Source organism: Pipistrellus hanaki (assembly GCF_964339955.1).
Source record: "Pipistrellus hanaki genome assembly, chromosome: X".
NCBI classification, from domain to species: domain Eukaryota; kingdom Metazoa; phylum Chordata; class Mammalia; order Chiroptera; family Vespertilionidae; genus Pipistrellus; species Pipistrellus hanaki.
Window position 1 is genome coordinate 52,117,345 of NC_140524.1, and position 13,300 is coordinate 52,130,644.

General features: G+C 43.6%; 1 protein-coding gene across 1 annotated transcript; it reads right to left on the minus strand.

Annotated features, from left to right (window-relative positions):
* Positions 1-7,520: 7,520 nt before the first annotated feature.
* On the minus strand, positions 7,521-12,806 carry LOC311615202 (endogenous retrovirus group K member 7 Env polyprotein-like). The gene is made up of 2 exons (XM_084870498.1): positions 12,747-12,806; positions 7,521-9,175 (listed from the first exon to the last, which is right to left on the minus strand). Exon 2 carries the CDS (start codon positions 9,066-9,068, stop codon positions 7,995-7,997), a length of 1,074 nt encoding a protein of 357 aa, XP_084726624.1. The 5' UTR covers positions 9,069-9,175; positions 12,747-12,806; the 3' UTR covers positions 7,521-7,994.
* Between the last annotated feature and the right edge of the window lie 494 nt (positions 12,807-13,300).

Below are 13,300 nucleotides of genomic sequence, written 5' to 3' on the forward strand. Positions count from 1 at the left end.
CTGATGATTAATTTAAAAAAAGCAGGCAAAGAATTTATTGAAATAACTGGCTAGGGCAGCCGCAAGAGCATCACACGCAGGCGGACTCCAAACGACTGTGCGGCTTTAGGGGCAGGTAGTTATTTTTAAAGGTTCTGAAAAGGAAAACCCCCATTCTACAATAGACTGTTGTTTGGAATTCTCTGCTGTTCTTCCTAAATAAAATGTTGCTTTCTAGTTTGCTTTAGCCTGCTCAAAGAACGATGAAGACAAACCTAGCTGTCTGACCTTGCAGGCCAGAGACCAGATATGCCCACAATCTCAATACCATGCCAGGTGCACTTTATTTAATTGGATAGAATAGCATTGTTTTTCAAGGCCAGCATCGAGATAACCACTAAGTGCACATAGGGCTGGCTCTTTAATAAAAAAAGTTCTGCCTGTAACCTTACTTAGAATTTGAATTCAACCTTCCTAAGCCCATCACGTGATGAACAAAGCAAGTCTCTCCAAATTCTCCCCCTGCACCATCCAACCGCTCGGGAACTCAGGAATTTTCCTTTGTTTTAAATTCTAAATCCTAAAGACTATATTCTAAAAACTGGGGTCAGCCTGCAGGGTCGTTCCCATTGACATCCTGCTGGACACTGGAATGTGGCCCTATCTTGCAGAAGAAGAGCTCAGTAGTTAATCTCCTAAGGTTATGGTCCCAGGCACAGGAAAATTGCCTTAGCAGGGTTTAAAATTCAAACAGCAGTTTTTACATGAGTTGTATATTCTTAATTTCTTATTTCACTTCAAACCTCCTCAGATCCTGGGCAAGCAGTAATCCTCCTCTTAGTCTGGTGTCCAGAAGTGTGCCCGCCTGCTTCCAAGGTGTAATAAGATGATGCTGAAATAGGATGAATTCAAATTCTAAGCAAGGTTACAGGCAGAACTTCCTTTTTTTTTTTTTTTTTAATTAAAGAGCCAGCCCTATGTACACTTAGTGGTTATCTCGATGCTGGCCTTAAAAACAATACAGTGCTATCTAATTAAAAAAAAAAAAAGTGCACCTGGCATGCTATTGAGATTGTGGGCATATCTGGTCTCTGGCCTGCAAGGTCATACAGCTAAGTTTATCTTCATCATTCTTCAAACAGGCTAAAGCAAACTAGAAAGCAACATTTTATCTAGGAAGAACAGCAGAAAATTCCAAACAACAGTCTGTTGTAGAATGGGGGTTTTCCTTTTCAGAACCTTTAAAAATAACTACCTGCCCCTAAAGCCGCACAGTCGTTTGGAGTCCACCTGCGTGTGGTGCTCTTACAGCTGACCTGGCCAGATATTTCAATAAATTCTTTGCCTGCTTTTTTTAATCATCAGCCTCCAGTGGTCTTATTTTGAACCCAGGGTTCGACCCCACAACAATGCTCCAGTGGGAAAGGACTCAAGCTATACAGGGACTTTAATTCACATCAGCCCTTTGTCCAGCGAGGCCCATGTTAACAGTGAGCTTGCGTCCCAAATTAACCCAACAGCGCTACCACAGGAGCGGGTGATCTCTCCTGGCCCAGCCTCCGCCCTATCTTTTCATTCTTTGCCAGAAACATGAAAACTGTATCGTCTCCCTGGAATTTATATTTGCCTTGATCAGATTATCAGAGAGGATCAGCCCCCTCCTCCCCCCCCCCCCCCCCTCCGCCAACACCACCACCGCCACCTTGGGATCAATCTACATGTCTCCTTTTTTTTTTTTTTTTTTTTTTTTAATATATTTTATTGTTTTTTTTACAGAGAGGAAGGGAGAGGAATAGTGAGCCAGAAACATCGATGAGAGAAAAACATTGACCAGCTGCCCGCAACCAATGTACATGCCCTTGACCAGAATCAAACCCAGGATCTTTCAGTCCGCAGACAGACGCTCTATCCACCTAGACAAACCGGTTTTGGCATGTCTCCTTTTTTTTTTTTTTTTAACTCCTGCTCCCTAAACTCTCCATCTGCCTCCCTGCCCGCAAGACCCAAAGGTCTATTTTTTTTTTTTTTTTTTTTTTTTTTGCAGTCCTGTCCAAACACTGAAATAGGGCTCAGGAAATGAGGATCAGAGTGAGAGTGAAAGTTTTTTTAAAATATATTTTATAGAATTTTTTACAGAGAGTAAGGGAGAAGGAGAGAGAGTTTGAAACATGATGAGAGAGGGAGAGGATCCAAGATGGCTGCACAGGTAAACACCTAACCGCAGCCTCACACAACAAATTCAATAAAATACAACTAAAATATAAAATGAACATTGCCCAGAACTACAGGAAAGTCGACTGACTGGAAATTCTACAACAAGAGGAAAGAGAAAACCAGAAGGAAAATCAGAGGAGCTGTAAAAGCCTAAGGTACGGAGACATGCTGTGCGTGTGGAGAGGATGGAGCCGGAGAGAAGGGGGAGTCTGAGTGCCTGGCTGGCATTCCCTAGCGGGAAGGAGATAAAAGCTCCGGGCTATGCTGAACCCCAGACCCAACAGCGCTGAACCCCAGTTCTAGGCCAGACCCTGGGGACCCAGGCTCAAACAGAGGGAGCCTGGGCTATGATGCGGAATCCCAAGGGAGCAGCGAAAGGCAGAGCCCCTGGAGGCACGCACATTGCACGCAGAGGACGGACTGTTGATTCTGATGCTAGATCGCCCTAGCGGGAAGGAGACAAAAGCTCCGGACTGTGCTGAGCCCCAGTTCCGACTGCTCTGAACCCCATTTCTAGGCCAGACCCCAGGGACCCAGGCTTATGCAGAAACCCAGGGGAGCGGCGAAAGGTAGAGCCCCTGGAGGCACGCACATTGCGCGCAGAGAAGGGACGGTTGGCTGTGCCACGGGATTGCCCTGGCGGAAAGGAGACAAAAGCTCCAGACTGGGAAGAGCACCATGAGGAGCGGGAGCCACTGCTGTGGCTGCCGCCGCCGGCCGCCAACAAGGAGCTGGGCGACAGGGCCCCTGGGGGGGGGGGAGGTGCCACTGGGCCCTCTACTGCTGATTTCGGGCCACGGAGCCGAGGCCGGGGGCTGCTTCCTGGGGGGCGCTGACCCTGGCAACAGGCTGAAGCCGTGCAGGAGGCCACGGAGAACAAAGGGGCGCCATGGGCCAGCCTGCTAAGCTTCCAGGACAAGGAGGAAGAAACTGAAGAAGTTTTCAATGGGAAGAAGTCAAGTTATAGCAAAAAGATAGTAAAATTACTTAAGAAAGAATACAAAGAAGATCTTGAAAAATCGAAGATTAATACAGAGCTCAAACCATCAGCCAACATTGCAACATAAATGCGTTTAAAAAAAAAAAAAAAAAGACAGAATGTTGGAGAGGCTGTGGCCAGGCCCAGAGTGGCCAAGCCCAGGGCATTGGCAGCCGGGCCCGGAGCAGCAGAAGCCAGGCCCCAGAGCAGCAGCAGCCCAGACCCAGAGCAGCAGCAGCCAGGCCTGGAGCATCCAGGCCTGGGGCGGCGGCGGCCAGGCCCAGGGCAGCCAGACACGGAGCAGCAGGGCCCAGAGCAGCAGCAGCCAGGCCCATAGCAGCAGCGGCTGGGCCCAGAACAGCCAAGCCCGGAGCAGCTGGGCCTGGAGCAGCCGGGCCGGGAGCAGCAGCAGCCAGGCTCGGAGTAGCCAGACCTGGAGCAGTGGAAGCCAGGCTAAGAGCAGCAGCAGCCAGGCCCTGGGGCAGCCAGGCCTGGGGCAGCGGCAGCCAGGCTCAGAGCATCCAGGTTGGGAGCAGCCAGGCCCGGAGCATCAGCAGCCAGGCCCAGAGCATCCAGGCCTGGAGCATCCAGGCCCAGAGCAGCCGGGTTGGGAGCAGCCAGATTGGGAGCAGCCAGGCCCGGAGCAGCAGCAGCCAGGCCCGGAGCATCCAGGCCTGGAGCATCCAGGCCCAGAGCAGCCGGGTTGGGAGCAGCCAGATTGGGAGCAGCCAGGCTCGGAGCAGCAGCAGCCAGGCCCAGAGTAGCCAGACCTGGAGCAGCAGAAGCCAGGCTCAGAGCAAGCAGCAGCCAGGCCCAGAGCAGCTGGGCTTGGAGTGGCAGCAGCCTGGCCTGGAGCAGCCAGGCTGGGAGCGGCCAGGCCCAGAGAGGCCAGGCCTGGAGCAGCTGGGCCCAGAACATCCAGATCGGGAGCAGCCAGGCCCGGAGCAGCAGCATCCAGGCCCGGAGTGGCAGCAGCTGGGCAAGGAACAGCTTGCTCCTCGCCTGCCCATGCCCCAGGGCAGCCTCTCAGACATGGCTGGAAACTTTTGGGGGAACTTGAGGGTCTGCTGAATCAAGTGATGAAGGCTTAGATCTGGATGTGTTGAGTTGTTGTAGTGCTGGGGTGAGTGCCTAGTGTGGGGTATGGATGAGGTTGGTTGATCTATTTGGAAGTGTCTTTTGTGTGAAGTGTATCCTTGGGCATGTGGAGGTATTATTGATTTGAGAAAATGCTAAGTAATTGATTTGATACCTGAAAAATTTAAAGTTCTGAAAGTTTAAGGTCTCTTGCCAAAAAGAGGTTTTAAAGCTAACACCTTAATTTTAATGGAGAAAGGGGAGAACATGCCCTTCCCACCCAGAACAGGTAATCCAATTCCAGCCAGCAGCTATCTTTAAACAATGTGTTCATTTACATTTGAATGGCTACGCCTTTTGATAGCCCAAGGGCAAGTTTACATGTAAACAAGTTTGCTTCTCAGTTCCCAGGGCAGAAAAAACAAGGTTTAAAATTATTAGATTTTAAAATTTATCCTTAAAAATATATAAGTTTATTAATTTAAAAAAATCCAAGGAAATTAGAAAACCTGATGAACCATATTAACTGTTGATTATAATAGAATCAGAGATACAGGAGGGGAGTGGATTGACAATTCTCGGGGAAAAGGGGAGTGGTGGATGCGGGAAGAGACTGAACATAAACTGTGCACCTATGGATGAGGACAATGAGGGGTGGGGAAAGGGCAAAGGGTGGGGTGGAAACCTGGTGGAGGGGGGAAAAAATGGGGAACTTTTGTAATAATATGAACAATAAAGATTGATTAAATAAATAAATAAATAAATAAAGGTCTCATTTTCACCATGAAAAAATAATAATAAAATAAAATAAAATAAAATTTGAAAAAAAAAGAAAGAAAAGCAACATGATGAGAGAGAAACAGAAACATCAATCAGCTGCCTCCTGTACACCCCTGTGAAAGAAAAGAGCCACATGCTAACCTGACAAGCTCAGGGAAGGCCTGTGTGGCAGTCTTACAAACCCAGAGAAGTAAGATAACCACAAAAGATGGTTTGAAAATTAAATATCTAACAGGTTATAATAGGTAGACATGTCCCAGATATTTTTCCAGACAAAGATCAACTTTGATCTTTTTACTGAGCCCATTTGCCTTTTGCCTCTAAGATAACACATCTATGAGATGACTGGGTAACTTGTAACTTCCCTTTTTCTGGAGCCCCTGGGGCACAACCTAATGTGGTGAGCACCAGGACAGATGCCTCAAATTCCTTCGTTATCAGGTTAATTGTTCCTGCACTCACCTGAGTACACATCCATCATTTTACTTTTTATCCAATCCCAGGAGTTTCCCACCATTTTGCTTTCTCCTGCCTCCTTATTCCATCACCAATGAATTTCATGTAACCCACCTATGTCCCTCCTTTGATTTCAGTGTATAAATAGAGAAATGTAACCCGCCATTCTTCGGAGCATTATCTCAATCTGTTGAGGTTCTGCTTCCCGGCATATGTCGACAGTAAGGCTCAAATAAACTCACAAAAAAAAAATTCTTTACAGGTTTAAATGTTTTGTTTTTTTCATTAACACCCCCTACTTGGGGATGTGCGGGCAACCAAGGTACATGCCCTTTACTGGAATCGAACCTGGGACCCTTGAGTCCACAGGTCAATGCTCTATCCACTGAGCCAAACCAGTTAGGGTGAGAGTGAAAGATTTTTACTAGTTCTTTTTAATATTTGTCAGTTCTGTTCATTATGGTTATTATATTATCATTAGTTATTACTATCAGCCTGTTAGGCTTGATCGAGCAATTGAATTGATACCCCTCAACCAGGAACTAGTTTTCCAGGTCATTTCACTATGGACATTTCCTTTGCTGAGACCACATTTTACTTGCAGTGACCACATTCCATTATCTTCCCTCTAGGTATGCATAAAGAAGTCTCTGCCCAGATAAAAAGGCCACCAAAAGTCCTTAAAAAGCCAATGACTCCCTTTGTTGTAATGTACCCCACGAGTAAATACTCAGGACTCAAGACCAAATTAATGAGTCATTTCATCAATAAAGCCAGCAACTGAGAGGGAGTTATGGCTCCAAATCTCACAGTCCCAAAATGGTGGCAACATCAGGCTTATATAAACAAATATCACAAAGGTATCAATTACATCTTTAGGTTTGGAATGAGGAACCTGGTTTGCAAAAAGCAGTTACAGAAGCTAAATTGAGCAAGTTAGTTATCTACAAAGATTAATTATAGTTTCGAGTGTTGGGACCACTGAGTCAACGGAAACACATTATCTGGAGCCACTGAGGCAATTTAGAGTAATTGTGCTGTCCTGGTCTCCAGATGCAGAGGAATGTGTTTCAAAAGACCAGTAAGATCACAATCAATGGGATATTCAAACCACAATTAATGGAGTATTGAATCAAATGGGATGACTTATATAAGTTCAGAAAATCAAAATAACTTTTCTATTATTTTAGCAAGCAAATAAGCACAGAAGCCAGTACCACAGGGTTAAAAATTAAACAGCAGTTTTTACCCAATATGATTGCTACCAGGCAATTGATTGTTCCTCACTGGGTGCTGGAGCCATCCAGGCTCAGCCATTTGGTGTGCGGTGTGTGAATGATTGGATAAATTCATAATCCCTCCCTACTGTGGCATTCTTCCTTTGGCAACAAAGGATGGGGAGCCATTGTCCGGGCTTCGGTCACCCCGAGTAGACAGTGGCAGCTGGTCCTGATTGCCAGCCTTGATCAGGCCTTCCTCCCTTATGGAGTCCCTCCCAGCCAGCCAAGGAGGACGCCTGACTAGCAATTTCTCCTTCTCCATTGCTGACCTTCACCTAGAGAAGATTGGCCAGTGTGACCCTCCATCCCACATTGGCCAATCTTCTCTAGGTGAGTGACTTTCCACAAATCCCTCATCTGCAGTCTTATGCCCCCTCTATCTCACTGACTTTTAGAAAGTCTCTTCCTAGCCTTAAGCCAGAAGACTCCTCAGCCATTTGGCTTTGGATCCTTCTGGATTGGGGCCATCCAATCCAGAGAGTTACCCATTACTTCTCATGGTGACTTATTTAGCAGTAGGGACGCCTGCCCTAAATAGTCACCTTTGGATTTGTAATATATCACTCATTCTTCCTCTTTTGTGGGCCACGCTACACTCATGGAGGAGGTCATGCCAAACCACTTCACTTTATTTTGTAATACTGTTTGGCCACAACCTAAACTAGATAATTACCGGATCCAGCCGGTATCACAGGTCCTAAAGGTAGGGCTAGGAGGTTTAAGAGAAATAAAGACAAGAGAAAGCGGGGCTTCAGGAGGACTGCTAGTACACGGTGAGACTGCAGCAGCTTTATTAGTTGCAGGCGTACATTTATGCGGTCTTTCTTGGCGTTTCTCCAAGTGCCCCTTTCCCAGGACAAGGCCACCCGTCAGCTCCTTAAGGCGTTCTTGGAAAAAGATACATAGAGCAGGCATCTGGCTAGATATCATTGAGAACATCCAGATAAGTCATGCATCACACGCACTCCCTAACAATGGAGCTATGGTCTGCCCTGTCCCTAGTTGACCCTGAAGGCTTAGGGGAGAGCAGGTAGGAGTCCCTACCCTATGCTCCATCCTTGCCCTTGGGCCCCACCGAACAGGGCTTCCCACAGCTCCCCCTTTTTAATTTATTACAACTTAAGCGGAATGCTGTCCTTCTCTTGATGAAGCTGAAGCAGGCGGATGTCCATAGCTAACTTGTACATTTGCTTACAGATTAATCTTATACAGAAAGGCAACAACATGCATTAAAGTACCAGGAAACTTGCTACTGCAATTAGGCCTATTACTCCATGAAGGAAAGCACTTATAGTTGGGAAGTTGTCCCGTAGCTGGGATACAAACTCCGAGGCTTCTTTGGCTATCTCAATATCAAGCTTTGGTGCGTTCAGCAAATTTTGGATTTCTCCATGCAACATTCGCAAATCAAGGGAGGTGTTTGCATCATGCCATATACCCTGAAGATGCCTTTTGACATTTTCCCATGGAAACCTAGAATCATTATATTCTTTTGGGGTTATGCAAATCCATGAGAATGTGGCGTGGCATCTTAGAGAGCTTTTCACCTCCAAGCTTACAATCTCATCGCCTAGGATTTGTACAACATCATAGAGAGCGTTCACCCTTTGCTCTATTTTCCTGTCCCAGTTCTCTTGGGCTTGTAGTGCTTGCGTTACATTGTAAGCCAGGTTGTTTACATAGTCTGCTGTCTGAATGGAAGTCGTTAACGATATGGCAGATGCAGTGGCAGAAGCAATTAAAGTGATTAAGGCAGTGATACCCGCTATTAACAATCCTACAAATCTTTTCGTTCGGCTTAAGGCCCTTTCCACTGTCTGAAGCACAGCAAGCCCTGTGTCAGAGTACCACTCTTGGGTGGTGTTAACTGGCAGGAGGACAAATACAGGTTGATATAAGATTAACAAGGAAGGGGTAGTGCCATTAATGCAATTGGTTAGACTGCAATTATTACAGGCGAGGCTGGTTATTCCAGTTTCATTATCTAGGCTAATATTAAATTTACCCAGTAACAAGGCATAAGGTCCAGGTACACATGCGGACACGCTCACATTCCAGCTGTTCCCCGAGCCACTAATGACTCCCCTTTGTGGCTTCACCGTCACATTCTCCTTCCCAACAGTGATATAGTCCATGGCGGCCACCATTTTCCACAAATCTCTTTGGTAAGTAATATTGTCCATTGTCCAAAGTCCAGTCACTAGGTTCTTGGGGCGAAAGTCGTTATCAGTGTCCGCCCAGTCGCACAGCTTTCCCTGGTACACTGTAACATTACTGTGGCAGGTCCTCCACATTAGTCCCATTTCATTTCTAGATGGCCCCAGCCGCAGGCGGTCCAGTCAGCTTTGCCCACCTGACCTCGAGGCATGGTGCACACACCGCTCTGGTAGCCACCGAGGATTCTCTTCTCCTGTTGGGAAAACACAAACATAGCCTCTCCCCCACATTAGTACGGGGTCAGGACCATGCATTTCATTAGTCAATGGGTCTCTCCAATACACCTCAGGGAATGTCCTTGCCTGTGGATTCCAGAACCTTTGGGCTGCCGACCGGCCCTCATTATCCACTTGCAGAAAATTTAAAATGAATATAGTATGATTAAATATATTTTGAGGAGTTAGGGGGTATTACTCCCCCTTCTTAACTTTAAAAATTTGGTTTGTAAGAGTCTGATGGGCACGCTCGACAATCCACTGTCCTTGGGGATTATAGGCGATGCCGTGCTTGAGTTGGATACGGTATTGATGACAAAAATGAGAAAAGGCTTTGCTACAATAGGCGGGGGCATTGTCGGTCTTCAGTTGTTGGGGGGCCCCTAAAATAGAAAAACAGTAAAGCAGATGGGCGATGCAATGTTTAGCTCCTTTACCCGCCCTGGCAGTGGCCAGGATGAAGTGGGAAAATGTGTCAATAGTTACATGTACATAGTGAGAACGACCAAATTCAGGAATATGAGTGACATCCATTTGCCATAGTTGATTGGGTTTTAGTCCTCGAGGATTAACCCCGTAATGCGGTACGGGAAGTATTTGGGGGTATCGCATGCACGTCTTTACTATTTGTCGTGCAGTTTCTCAGGGAATCTTAAATTGCCATCGGAGGGCTCTAGCTGATTGATGATGGATAGAGTGGGATCGTTTGGCTTGCTCGATATTATCTAGAGCCTGAAGAACACAAACCTGGGTATGTAAGTCAGCTGCTTGATTACCAGTAGCTAGGGGCTCTGAAAGATTAGAGTGGGCCCGTACATGTCTAATAAAGCAGGGGCTAGACCGGGAATGTAGGATCCCTTGTATATCTTGAAATAGCTGTTGAATGGTGTCAGTACAAGCTGAATTAATGTGCTTTATAGTAGCTGTTTTAATAATTTTTGCTATAGTTACCATATAAGTACTATTATTATAGATTGATGGGCTCTGTAGTAAAATCTGTTAAGGTATAAATAAGAGCTTGTATTTCTACTAAAATATGAGGTTTGAAGGATCTTTGCTCCTTTGCTGTAGTATATCTAGCCTTTTTTAGAATTGGATCTATCTGTAAAAATGGTTAATACTTGAGATAAAAAATTTCTTTTAATGTGGTAGTTAATACTATTCCTTGTGTTAGAAATAAATCAAGTCCCTAAGCCAGGGTTCCAGGTAGAATATAAAATATTAAGTATTTTGACTTCTATGTAGAAGGGTGTGTACACCGACCTTCCTCTTGGGCAACTTGTAGTAATGTACAGGTGCTGACTGCTATCATGGTAAGGTATCTTTACTTTAAAAATAAAGCAAATTTACTTTTGAATTCATAAGCTATAAATGTTGCCTTGCCTTTAGCTTAATTAAAATGTAGGCGGCCATATACAGTTAGGATTCAATTATTTATAAAATATTGGCTTCTCATGTAACTTAATTTATATGATATTGATTATATTGTAAAAGCTAATTTGTAAAGTAACTTAAGTAGGTATCTTTAATTTAAAAAAAATGGCAAAGAAACTTATTCAGTAAAACTTATAGGTTTGATACTTTATTGGTCTGATCTAAAAGCATGGCTTTTGTCTTTCTTGAAATTCTACTGCTGTTGAAAAATTTGGCTATATTTAAGAAATATATTGTTTTTGCCTTTCTTACAGGTGAAAACTTTTATAATATTTAATATATATCTATTAATTTTTATTTGATAAGGCTTTCCATGCAATTTTAAGTATATTAGATCTGTTTTAAAATGTTTTCCTTTAAGAAGAGAGAATAAATTTCTTGTATTACTCCGGGCCCTTGGAGCTTTCCAAGAATCATCTCTGTTAATGCCTTGAAATTTTAACATGGAAAAAACCATCAAATAAATATCTATATATGATTTAAATATTTTAATATTTGTTATTATTATCTATTATTATCTTAAGATATCAATTAGATTTAGACTAGTTTTTGTATAGAAAATTTTTGGCTCAGATCATAGAATTAATCCTCTTTTTAATTAGATCAATAATAAGCAACTTATTTTGAATTCCTAATTATTAGAGGAAATATAACATTTTATTTTCTTAAAAATAAGTTTTTATGCTTTAAGTATTTAATCACTACAACTCTATAATTTTTTCTAATTTAATTTTTACTTTGAAGTTTTAAAGCTGGCAAGTTAAATATATTTAGTAGTTCTTAGATTAATAACACTTTATATTTCTAAGAAAAATACAAGACATAATCAATTAATAGATTCAATTTTGTCCTCTAGGTTTTTTATGAGGCAAATTTAAACTTTAATTTTTATTTGCCAGTGGCTCTGGGAACTAGGTTTTGTTTATTCGACTATAAATTATCACATTCTTTAAGATGGCTGCTGGCAGGACACTATATTAACTGTCTGCTGGGGGAAGGGCCTCTACCCTTTCCTCCCTCAACAAAGGATGTAGCCAGTTACCTGGACTACTTAGATCTTTACAATTAATATATTATTTATTTATATTTTAATAATCTCTTTGAGATTCTAGAATCAATTATATTTTAAAGTATTTACTTAGGATAAATTCTATGACAGAGACAAATTTATTTATTTTCTTGAAGGCCTTAAAAGTTAATTTTTCAATAAGGTTCACTAGCATTTTGAAAACTACTCTTTATTATGGAAATGCAAATCTTGTTGCTGGAATTAGCTTGAATTTCTTTCAAGAAGATTTTTTCGCTGTTTTTCTCAGGAAAAAGAATCAGTTCTGGGTTTTTCATTTCTATAGGTCTTGTAAAGAGTTAAGGCTAGTTCAAGACTTATCTAATATCCGAAATCGGACATGCGCGCATTCTGTCTTATACTAGCTTTCTCTTTACACGTGTACAGATATCCCAGACACATTTCTAAATTTTCAAAACTTTTTTATGGCGAGAAAGGAAACTTTTAATTTATTATACTAGGAGAGCGGCTTCTATATTGGATCGCCTCATGTCTCTCCCTTCCCCCACATCATGCTTACTTCAGGGGAAGCATCAGTAATAAATCTGGCTGAATTTCTTTTCATGCTTAAAAGATAGACAGATCTCAATTTTTTTTTCTTCTTCCTTTTTGGCTTTCTGAAATAATAACTAATACCTAATTTGGCCAAGATTTGCATTTCCCTGCGAGTTCTCTTATAATTTTTAAACAAGGCATTAAGCAGTCTTATTGCAAGTAATCTTAATGTGGGAGAGCAGATAGTCCTGCTCTCTCCAGCTGCCTTTGAATTTATCTGCATCAGAGGCAGTTTCAGCAGTGGCCAGTTATTACAGATTTTAAATTCCATACATATACTAAGATTCTAATTTCAACAATAAACAACATTATTTTGTGATCACATAGACTTCAACATACACTCTAAAGAGCACTTTTACTTTGTCCCATGCTTTACACAGGCACCGCGAGACACAAGCATGTTGTGCAGGACCTGTATAAAAAGATCCCTGCCCTGTACTTGCCCCATTTTGTTACTCCTGAATTTAAAAAAAACCCAATCCGCCGTTACTCACTGTTCCATCGCGACCTTTACCCACGGCGACCTTTCTACTCGGCCCAGTGTCTTCAGGTCCCTGTTCGCGGGCGCCACCTACCGGATCCAGCCGGTATCACAGGTCCTGAAGGTAGGGCTAGGAGGTTTAAGAGAAATAAAGACAAGAGAAAGCAGGGCTTCAAGAGGACTGCTAGTCCATGGTGAGACTGCAGCAGCTTTATTAGTTGCAGGCGTACATTTATGCGGTCTTTCTTGGCGTTTCTCCAAGTGCCCCTTTCCCAGGACAAGGCCACCCGTCAGCTCCTTAAGGCGTTCTTGGAAAAAGATACATAGAGCAGGCATCTGGCTAGATATCATTGAGAACAGCTTAGCTGAGAACATCCAGATAAGTCATGCATCACATGCACTCCCTAACAATGGGGCTATGGTCTGCCCTGTCCCTAGTTGACCCTGAAGGCTTAGGGGAGAGCAGGTAGGCGTCCCTACCCTGTGCTCAATCCCCTGTAGGAGAGCAGGTAGGCGTCCCTACCCTATGCTCCATCCTTGCCCTCGGGCCCCACGGAACACGGCTTC

What these genes read in the sequence shown, in the direction of transcription:
- LOC311615202 (XM_084870498.1), bottom strand. Translation starts at nt 9,068, where the DNA reads ATGGGACTAATGTGGAGGACCTGCCACAGTAATGTTACAGTGTACCAG.